This window comes from Salvelinus sp. IW2-2015, unplaced genomic scaffold (assembly GCF_002910315.2).
Source record: "Salvelinus sp. IW2-2015 unplaced genomic scaffold, ASM291031v2 Un_scaffold4723, whole genome shotgun sequence".
NCBI classification, from domain to species: Eukaryota; Metazoa; Chordata; class Actinopteri; order Salmoniformes; family Salmonidae; genus Salvelinus; species Salvelinus sp. IW2-2015.
In genome coordinates, this window is record NW_019945992.1 from 11,308 (window position 1) to 21,874 (window position 10,567).

General features: G+C 44.1%; 1 protein-coding gene and 1 long non-coding RNA gene across 2 annotated transcripts; both read right to left on the reverse strand.

The window, feature by feature from the left end:
- Positions 1–3,286: 3,286 nt before the first annotated feature.
- LOC111965084 (ubiquitin carboxyl-terminal hydrolase 37) lies at positions 3,287–7,399 on the reverse strand. The gene is made up of 9 exons (XM_070441759.1): positions 7,303–7,399; positions 6,902–7,031; positions 6,163–6,295; positions 5,918–6,054; positions 5,666–5,765; positions 5,459–5,538; positions 4,996–5,246; positions 4,481–4,562; positions 3,287–3,490 (listed from the first exon to the last, which is right to left on the reverse strand). The coding sequence occupies exons 1-9, from the start codon at positions 7,397–7,399 to the stop codon at positions 3,454–3,456; spliced, it is 1,047 nt and encodes a 348-aa protein (XP_070297860.1). The 3' UTR covers positions 3,287–3,453.
- A 110-nt stretch (positions 7,400–7,509) lies between these two features.
- Positions 7,510–10,008, reverse strand: LOC139026415 (uncharacterized). The gene is made up of 3 exons (XR_011478189.1): positions 9,650–10,008; positions 8,042–8,389; positions 7,510–7,600 (listed from the first exon to the last, which is right to left on the reverse strand). It is a non-coding gene; the product is annotated as an uncharacterized lncRNA (long non-coding RNA).
- Positions 10,009–10,567: the final 559 nt, after the last annotated feature.

The following is a 10,567-nucleotide window of genomic DNA, read 5'->3' on the forward strand; positions in this document are numbered from 1 at the left end:
ACTGAGCAAGAGGACAAGTACATTTGAATGTGTTTTGATAGTTCGAGAAACAAGGCACCTCACAAGCCCGTCAACTCGGCAGCTTCATTAAAATACCAGTACCCGCAAACACCCCAAGCTCAACGTCAACAGTGGGAGAGGCGCCTCCGGAGGTGCTTCTGGCCTTTGCTAGGCGGCATGTTTGCAAAGAAAAAAAGGCCATATCTCAAGAACTGGCCAATTAAACAATAAAAGATTAGAGGGCAAAAGAACACAAAGCCATCCTGAGTCGAGCCTCTTCACTGTTCTGACGTAATGTGTAGACTTGTTTTTTGCGGAGTTATTATTTACATGAAAGCTGCAGTTGTAGGACTTGTTCTGAGCGGGTGTCTGTTCTCGCAACTTGACATTCAATGGTACTTGTCCTTCCTATGCCTTCAGTTGTATGTACTTCTGTTCTTCTTTTGTATTCCTATCGGCAACGCTAACCTGTCTGGGCTGCTGCCCATTTAACCCTCCCAGAGAGTCTCTCTTACTCTACCGGCTAGAGTCTTTCCCTGACTGACCAGCAGCAGGTTAAACCTTATGACCCGTGAGCAACAAGCCGAACAGAAAAAAGGCGCTGTTTAAATCTGGCAGCTTGGAGTGGTCTCTCTTTTCCCTGCACCTCTGTTCACGCATAACACACAACAGGCCCGTCTAATTTGTCTCTACAGAGGAATACCCAAGCAACTACAGCGAAAGGGAAACAGATGCAGTCAGACTTGTCGTAGATTAAATATACAGCTTATTGCTTCTAGAGAGAAAGTGTGCACACTGATTATTGAAATCCGCTGCATATATAGCCCAGCCTTACTATACACCTTAAAATATTTTGATGTTTCATTGGTGTATACTAATTGTCTCACTATCTCACGGAAATGTGACCTGTATGCTGTGAGTTCGGATAATAACACCAATCCCAATATGGTGTTGCGCTTTCTAATATCGTCGGTGTCCTCCTGTGGTAGGGAGACAGTGTTGTGAGCTGTTGAGACTCTCACGTCTGGTCTTCCTTGTTCACAGGGCACTACATTAGTGACATCTTGCTTGCCAGTGGAAACTGGTTCTGCTGTAACGACAGCCAGGTGTTAATGTCAATGAAAGCACTGTGTGAGACCGGCCCGGAGTGCCTAATGCTCTTCTATATGTTAGGTACTGCTTACTCTCGCCATTCTATATTTTTTGTGTTGCTATTATATGTTGTACGGTGCCTTTCACCTACAGGGCAAGAGAGCAGGAGGCTCCAGCACACAGGGCCTAACCAGGCACCAGCAGCTGCCCAGCCGTAAACAGGGGTCAGCCACCTGGGACAGCTCCAGAACACACTCCAACCTGCCTTCAACTAGTGAGGTAGTACCAGCCGCAGCCTCACAACCCCAACCGCATCTCAACACTCACACACTCCTGCCTCGAAAGGAGGGCAGAAACTGGCCCAACACTCAACAACCCCGTCCAGGCCTAAACCCCAGTGGTTGTACCAAGGCCCAGCCTCTCACACAAATTCAGGCATGTGCCCATCCACCATTTGTTCAAACCCCCCGAGCACACAGCTCTCTCATACATCGTGGGAAGAACTGGAGGCCCCGTCCCTCCTACATGTGGTGGAAGAACACAGCCCCCCAGCCATCAACAAGTGAGAAGTAACAGAGACCGCAGTCTCACACAGTGGGCAGGAGAACACAGACCCCATGCCCCAAACACCTCTCAGACCTGCCCTAGCCAAGCAGGTTGCAGCACTCGTCCCAAACTTCAATCATGCGGCTCAAGGGAGGACTTTGATTGCTTAACACTAGCTCATCAACAATTCTCTGTATCAGTAGCTTTTATGTCTTAAATAACCTGCCGGTGATTTGACTACGTTTCATCGAAATCGTCATAAACTCCACTCGATGTAAAAGAACGCTCATAAAGTATACACACTAAATGGTAGGGCACATGTAAATGTGGTGGGGAATAGAGTGTGTGATTATTTAGAGGGTACACATCCCTTTATATTGGTTCGGTCTTGAGAAAACCCTGCTGTGTGAAACTAACATCGATGGTGTATAACCCTCTTATTCACATGGTAAGACCGCGAGGACTCTCAATATTAATCAAGAGCAAACAAATGTAGTATAAGGTCCAATTAAGACTGATTCTGTTAACGTTGTAACTCTTTAACTCAGGTAAGCTTTATCGTCTGGGATTATCAGGCCGTGTCCTACGAGTAAGGCACGTGCAGAACATCAAGGAAGCCAGTGCTGGGCAGCTCATGTTCATGTGGAGGACTTATAACACGTCACTTCTAGGTCTGGAGGTAGGAATACCGGGCATTATAAGATTGGCGCAAGATTTTGTATCTTGTGCTCGGGGTGTTCTCAATAATATCCTTTTTTTTGAAATGGTTTTTTACCTTTTCCCTCCAGTTTATTCCATTTGGAATATGATACAAACATGAATTACATGTGGCCTACCGGATGTAACTTGGTTCTGTGAGTAGAGTAACTGTCGCCAAACAACCTATGGAACTTCCTTCCCTTTCACGTGATAGTACTGAGCATGCATTCTCTAATATCAACGATGTTTACAATGACGCCACACCCTTACTGTACCGTTGTGACCTGTCACATATAAAAGGCGGTGTGACGTGACATACTGTCTTTTCTTATTGCAAAAAACACGTATTTTTTGGACTCAGAAAGCTACAACTTTTCATTTGCTCTATACGCAGCATTTGATTGGAGATCAAATGTTTCACTATGGGTGTACTGCTTACAGAAAGTCACCTTTTTATTTAACATAGGATTTCAGACCGAACCAAATAGAAGGGATGTTGTACCCTCTAAATAATCACACACTCTATCCACCACATTTACATGTGTCCTACATTTAGTGTGTATACTTTATACGTTTTTTTACATGAGCTTTATACATTCGGTGAAGTAGTCAAATCACGGGCAGGTATTTATGACATAAGCTACTGAAAGAATGTTGATGCTAGTGTTGAAGAGCAAGTCTCCCTTGAGCCGCATGATTGAAGTTGGGCCGAGTGCTGCACCTGTTGAGGCAGGTCTGAGGGTGTTGGGGCTGGGTCTTGTTCTGCCCATGTTGAGACTGGGCCTGGTTCTTCCCATGTTGAGGCTGGGCCTGGTTCTTCCCATGTTGAGACTGGGCCTGGTTCTTCCCATGTTGAGGCTGGGCTGGGGGTGTTGAAAATGGTCCAGATGCTGCCTTTGTTGAGGCTGGGCCTGGTACTACCCCTGTTTAGGCTGGGCTCGGGGTTGTTGATGTTGGGCCCAGTTCTGCCCCTTTCGAGGCAGGTGTGTGAGTGTTGAGGCTGGGTTGGGGTTTTGAGACTGGGCCTGGTACTACCACTGTTGAGGCAGGTCTGAGTGTTTGGAGGCTGTCCAGGTGCTGCCCCTGTTTAGGCTGGGGCTGGTGCTGGTGGCCCTGTTAGGCCCTGTGTGCTGGGGCCTCCTGCTCTCTTGCCCTGTAGGGTGAAAGGAGCCGTACACATAAATAGCAACACAAGAATATAGATGGCGAGAGTAAGCAGTACCTGAACATATAGAAGAGCATGTAGGCACTCCGGGCTCTGGTCCTCAGCACAGTGGCTTCATTGGACATTAACACCTGGCTGTCGTTACAGCAGAACCAGTTTCCACTGGCATGCAAGATGTCACTAATGTAGTGCCCTGTGGAACAAGGAAGACAGACTGGAGGTCAAAGGTCAGGCTATTGTGGGTAATAGAGTGTGTTGTAACAGTTAAACAGTTCCTTTGGGAGGTATTTTATCTGTTACATGTGTCGAGTTTTGAAATCAGAGAAAAACAAATACACGTGGCATATAATTAGGCATTCCTCTCCATTCTTTTGAATTAAACTGCGTAAACTCTAAACATTTTGCAGTGCTTGTTGGGATGGCACTTCACTCTGAAGCCTGCAGCCTTGCTCGCTTGGCCGAAGTCGCTATTGGAGGGTCTAATTATCCCCTACACCAGGGTTCCCCAAATGTCGGCCCGTGGGACAAATTTGGCCCACAATGTTTTCTGACCAAATAAAATGCAATTGTTAAAAGACTGTAAAAACAMCAGCAAATCAGCTCCAAGTGATTTTCATTTTGGAAATCTGTTTCAAAGTATTCCCACGCACAATAAAGAGATATATGTGATTGTACACAAATGTAAGCAAGGTTTGAAATTAGTCAAATATTGTATCTGTTTGGGCATCTTACGATCAATTTGCAGTCTACAAATTATTAGTAAATTTGTTCAATACCGTTGCACATCTGGCTAAGAAAAAAAATGGACCCGAGTATGAATCTAGTTGATGATCCCTGGCCTTTGGGATATTTGTGTATACGGCAGAGGCACACGTGAACGCGCAAATTAAGAGCCGAGGAGAAGGGAGTGATTTGGAATTCAGCTGATGTCATATGTTTTGTGCATCTGCATGTGTGTGTTTTATGGTATTTACTTACCGGAGTTTGCGGAGCCTCCCAAATGAGAGACTACSCCAGTCAGCTGGTAGTAACCATTCACTGACTGCACTGGCTGCTGCTTCTGTAAGAAAACACATGTGATCGTAGGATTCTCATTTCCTCTCCAGTCCACCATACTGTCTACAGTCTACTACAGTACTAGTCTACTACAGGAGGTCTACTACATCGTGTACTCCTCATAACTATCTCAGTGTTCTGTCATAACTTATTTTTCACTGGTTTCACTCTTTATCTCTCTCTCTTCTCACCACTGAGGCTGTCAGCAGCACTTTTCCTGGTTCCTGGTCATTTGAATCTGAGGGGTCAAATATACATATCGAGAGCTGAGAAAACGTGGTCACTTGTCTGAAATGCTCTGGACTAAAACAGCTCCCATACATCACTAAAGACATTTTAAATAGCAGGTTCCAGCTTCTCTGTCAGCAGGACCGTTTTGGGAGTGGGTGGTTTGTGTGGTGTTGGAGCAAGAAGAGTGTTATGGTGCCATGACCTACCTGAACAGCAGAGGGCGCTGTCTTTGGCCTCAACAGGTGGGCTGGAGACTAGGCTGGCGAGGGTCTGGGGGATGGACCCCTGGGTGCTGGGGGCCTGGTAGGTGAGGGCCTGTGGGCTGTTACTGTGCAGGTGTGGCACCATGTCCCCACAGAGGGTGGAGAGCCTCAGCTCCGAAGGAAACAAAAGAGGAGCCTCCAGCTTCTCCAACCCCCCAGGTCCTCCAAACCTCTTCAGATGCAGAACCAGCACACTGCCCAGAGACAGAGAGGAAGAGAGATGAAAAGACAGACAATGAAACCAGTCAACAAAATAACAGATGAGTGAAATGTGTTCGGTGGTGCTCATCCCTAAGTCCTACAACCTGCTCAGGAAGGTAACTACTCCTAAAGGCTCAGGACACAATGACCACTCATTTCATGAAACACTGCTAGTCCTATGAGAGGTTATAAAGGGACAACTCACAGAGGCAGTGTGTGGAACTGCTCCACCTTTAAGGCATGGAGACCTTTACAACCCTCACATGTGAATTCAACCTTTTCACCCTGGTTAGAAACAAAAGCATTACAAAATGAATGACACCACTACAATAATAAGAGCGTATTCTGAGGCAGTGGGCAGCTTGCCCTGGGTGTTAGTCTCTACATGCAGGGCTGAGCCCTAAGTGCTGACTTTGAAAGTGAGTGCTAGGCTGCTCAGCAAGGTGCGCTCAGGGCTGAAGTCCAATGAGAGGTGGTTGTAGTCCTCTCTGGTGGACGACTCGCGCCCACAGCTTCAGAAGCAGCACAAAGAGAAGGAAAATGCATCAAGTCTGTTTCTGTGTCAGGTCTCTACAATGTTCCTGTTATGCCATGTGGTTTGTGATATTGTTTGTAGAAAGATCATGTTCTCAGTAGATACATTACAACCAAYGGGAGCTCTTACCTGGTACATGTGCGCACCGACACAAGCTGGAACTCCAGCTGGGAAACAGGGCAGGTATAGTTCACCCCGAGTGTCTTCAGTATCATGCCCTCCTCCTTCAGCTGGCACAGCATGTTCACAAGTAACTCGTGTGCGTCCTATGATGAGGAAGAGAGAGAAACACACCAAGATAAAAGCAAATGATGAAGAGAAAATGAACCCTTTCAAAAAGACGTCGTACCACAAGAGAGTAGTGCCTCAGTTACCTGTTGCGTGTCCCCCAGATACTTCAAATCGTATCCCGACAAGGAGTACTTGACCTTCCACATGAGGTCTGCTTTTGAGGCCTGGTTTGCCACACTGTCAGGTAGACTCAAACGGTGCACATCAGACAGACACCTGTAGGGGAGACAGAGAGTAAATTAGCAGCTGCTGGATGGTGTCAACCTACTGGCTTACGCCTGAAGAGGCAGATGAGTATATACAAATATGTTTTTATCTAGCGGCACCCCATCATTAGAAATGTATTCATTTCGAGTCAAAGCAATTTCACCTTTGAGGACGGACAATGAAGCCAAAAACAACAAAATGTGTTGTTTATTCTCCTAAGATATTTGGTTTGGATACTGCTCTCAATTCCAGAGCATTTTAAAAAACGACCAATTTCCCACGGTAAGGTGGAATGTTCAGTCAATGAGCATTATGGGTCATGTAGTCATTCTACACTTTCCAATTGGCCTACAAATGCCTACATCATAATCATTGTTGTTCGTCTTGGTTATGAAGATTCCGAAAAACAAAAAAAACTGGAAAAAACAAAAATACAATACACAGCAAATATGAAGTGGTTAAGGTTAGGAAAAGGGTTAGGATTAGTGAAAATGCTCTCCTAACTGCTACGACATCACTTTCTATAGAAGTGGCGTGAAAAGAGTGTCCCTTCTTTAATTATGACCACAAATAATGGGTGTGTGGGGTGAGTGTCTGCTTTTGAGCCTTCCTTACCTGACAGGTTGGAGAAGGGGGAGGAGCTCCAGAGTTGTTCCTGGTGCAGGATTTCCTTTGAGAAGGAGGCAGGACCAGGAGGCACTGCAGGGTGGCGTTAAGGAAGCAAGTGTTGCCAATGTTAGGCAACCTGTGAAGAAGAAGCAGCCATCAGTACACACAAGAGATGAATCATAAACCTTCAATCTCTATAAAGTGGTGATAATGGCAGCCATCTTGGTCAGGGATAATTATTTAACACAAAGAAGGGATGTCCTTAGACCAAGATTGACATAATTCATGGGTTTATAAATATCTAATAAAACAACATGCTCGATAGTAAGCCTATCCCCATGATATCAGACACTGATCTCTAACAAACAAAAAACTTATTTCAATCATTTGAGTGTGTTGTGGTTTACCCAAGAAGTTCCAGTTTAACCAGTGCCCCCCGTTCTCCTCTGGCCCCCTGGGTCTCTTCTGGCCCTCTGGTGGCTGAGCTGGCCCTGAAAGAGTCATGCTTCTGGTGGCTGACTGGCCTGGGAAGAGTCATGCTTCTGGTGGCTGAGCTGGCCCTGGGAAGAGTCATGCTTCTGGTGGCTGAGCTGGCTGGAAGAGTCAGCTTCTGGTGGCTGAGCTGGCCCTGGAAGAGTCATGCTTCTGGTGGCTGAGACTGGCCTCTGGGGCCTTGGACTAGAGTGTTCCTGAAGAGACAGAGGTCTGGAGGAAGGAGAGAAAAAGGTCTAAAGCCTCCAACACAGAGATAGTATCACTCTACACAGTCTCTCTATTAATACTATACTGTACTATAAACACAGTCTGAGTAGTTTGTAGTACTGCTGTCCATATAAATGCAGTGTACCAAGTAGACCAGGGCAATAGGTTAGTACTCTCTTTATCCACAGATGTGGATAGAAGAGCCTAAAACTACAGTTTGAGGAAAATAACTTTCTGGGACTGTGTTTAAAGTGTCTCAGAGTAGGAGTCTGATCTAGGATCAGTTTCCTTTTAGATCATAATAAATCAGATTATTATGGACAGGAGGACCTGATCCTAGATTAGCACTCATACTCTTGATAAACACTGGCCCTGGTCTTGTAGCACTAAACCCAACTCTCCAAAGAGACTCTAGGATGGCACTGTACTTTATGTTTGAATTACCTGACTGTTGTGCCCTCTGGCTGGTGTCTCCATGACAGTCCAGAGGGTTGGTAGGAGAGGAGGACTAGGATGGGACACCACTGGAGAGGATTTCACTGGGGAAGGGTGTTTGGCATGACCGGGGTACAGAGGGCTGTTTAGCAGGAGAGCAAAGGCTGAGAGGAACATTTAACAGGAGAGGGAGGTGGATGGAGGGAGGAGAGTTGGTCAGAGGGTGAGGGGTCAGAGGTGGCGAGCCATTCTGTTCAGAATGGTCAGATGGAATTGGAGAGGGGATGAAGTGCCACTCTCCTTCTTCTTTCTTCTCTTCTGCTCCACATCAACTGAATTTGCTTTCTGACGTTTTTTCTGTTGACAAGAAGATGTGATAGTGCTAAACACTTTTTTCCTTGATCCCCAGCCAATGGAAGAGGGGGGTCATCAGAATAGGAAAAGTAGGCCTAAATTAGAGGAACTTAGCTATCTATCCTAAACCTCAAATAACACAGTATAGACAGGTTACATTGAGTGACATTTGCAAAAGCCAAACTTCATGTACACTTTTTATGTTTTTGTCAATCAGAATGTACTTTAACTTGTACTGCTTCCCACTAGGTCTATATAAAAAATACTACTCCAGAATATAAGTAGTTGTTAATCGATTAAATGACCTGATTTCATACCTTTTTGCACCAGCAGAAACAAGCCATGTCGATAACCAATGAAGACTGATACATTTCCTCATTAACCCATTGTTCAAATTGGCTTTAAGACCATTGTGATGTCATCGGTCATGTATGACACCACCATCTGGCAACCCAATCTATAATATTTTAAACTATATTGTTCAATGAACAAATAGGTTTTTTTGAAGAGCAAAGTTATGCAGTATACATACAATATTGTAGATAATATGTTCCATTGTTTTCTTCTTTCTTCTTTTACATTCATTTTTTGTGTGTTGTTTCATTGAACGTACGACCACAATAAAGGCATTTTAAGTGCCTTCATCTTCCTTGTTTTTTGACAGCTTCCATGTTGTTTGTGGTTTGGTCATCGGTTTATTTAAATGCTCAATGCTTTTTCTATCCACCAGCAGATGGACAAAGGGTTAGTTAAAAGAATGTGAACAGGTGATAGAGATTTAGCCTAAACCTCAAACAACAATCCAGATTGGTTAGGGACAGTTTTCCTTATTCAATCTTGCCCTGAGGGCAGCTCTGCCTCAAGGACATAATGAATGTGATTGGTTCAATTAAAGCTCAATGGTCAGTGGGCAGAGCTTACAGTGCCCAGTGCGAGTTAAATACACTTACTAGGTGATATGTTGGTGGTGAATGGAAGCCATAACACAAGGTTCCTGGCTTGAATTTTGTTTTCTAACCTCACTCCAAATTCCCAAAAATGATATAAAATCAAACTTCCATTAAATCACACATATAAGATACCAAATTAAAGCTACACTCGTTGTGAATCCAACCAACATGTCAGATTTCAAAAAGGCTTTTCGGCGAAAGCATAAGATGCTATTATATGATGATAGCACAATGTCAACAAAGAGAGTGTAGCATATTTCAACCATGCCGGCGCTACTCAAAACACAGATATAAAATATAAAACATGCATTACCTTTGACGAGATTCTTTTGTTGGCACTCCAATATGTCCCATAAACATCACAAATGGTCCTTTTGTTCGATTAATTCCGTCCTTATATATACAAATTGTTTATTTATTTGGTGTGGTTGATCCAGAAAAAAACTTCTTCCAATTTGTGCAAAGTCACTACAAAATATCTCAAAAATTACCTCTAAACTTTGCCAAAACATTTCAAAGTACTTTTGTAATACAACTTAAGGTATTTGTAAACGTTAATAATCGATCAAATTGAAGACGGGTCTATCTGTTTTCAATACAAGAGATCAACAAACAAACGCAACATTTTTTTGTCTTGCGCAACTCTCAAACAGTACACATGACGTTACTCTACTTCCTGATGGCCTTCTTCATTGCACAAATGAATAACCTCAACCTATTTCCTAAGACTGGTGACATCCAGTGGAAGCAGTAGGAACTGAGATCACAGTGATTAGAAATCTGTCTTTCCAATGAAACCTCATTGAACAGACAGTGACTTAATTTTTTTTTATTTATGGTTATTCCTCTGGGTTTTGCCTGCTACATAAGTTCTGTTATACTTACAAATATGATTCAAACAGTTTTAGAAACTTCAGAGTGTCTTCTATCCAAATCTACTAATAATATGCATATCTTATATTCTGGGGATGAGTAGAAGGAAGTTGAAATTGGGCACGCTATTTTTCCCAAAGTGAAAACTCTGCCCCCTATCCTAGAGAAGAAAGAAAAGTTGCATCATACTGCAGCACAACTTGCAGGCTGCCGCAGAATTCTATGACACGTTATTTAAATGTCAGACATTGTTGCCATTAACGCCAGTTAGAGCTAGTTTGACCACCAGAGGGCGTCTTTGAGAAGCGTTTGACTGTTTTTAATATTAAACTAATGGTTGGATATCAGATCGGCTCTC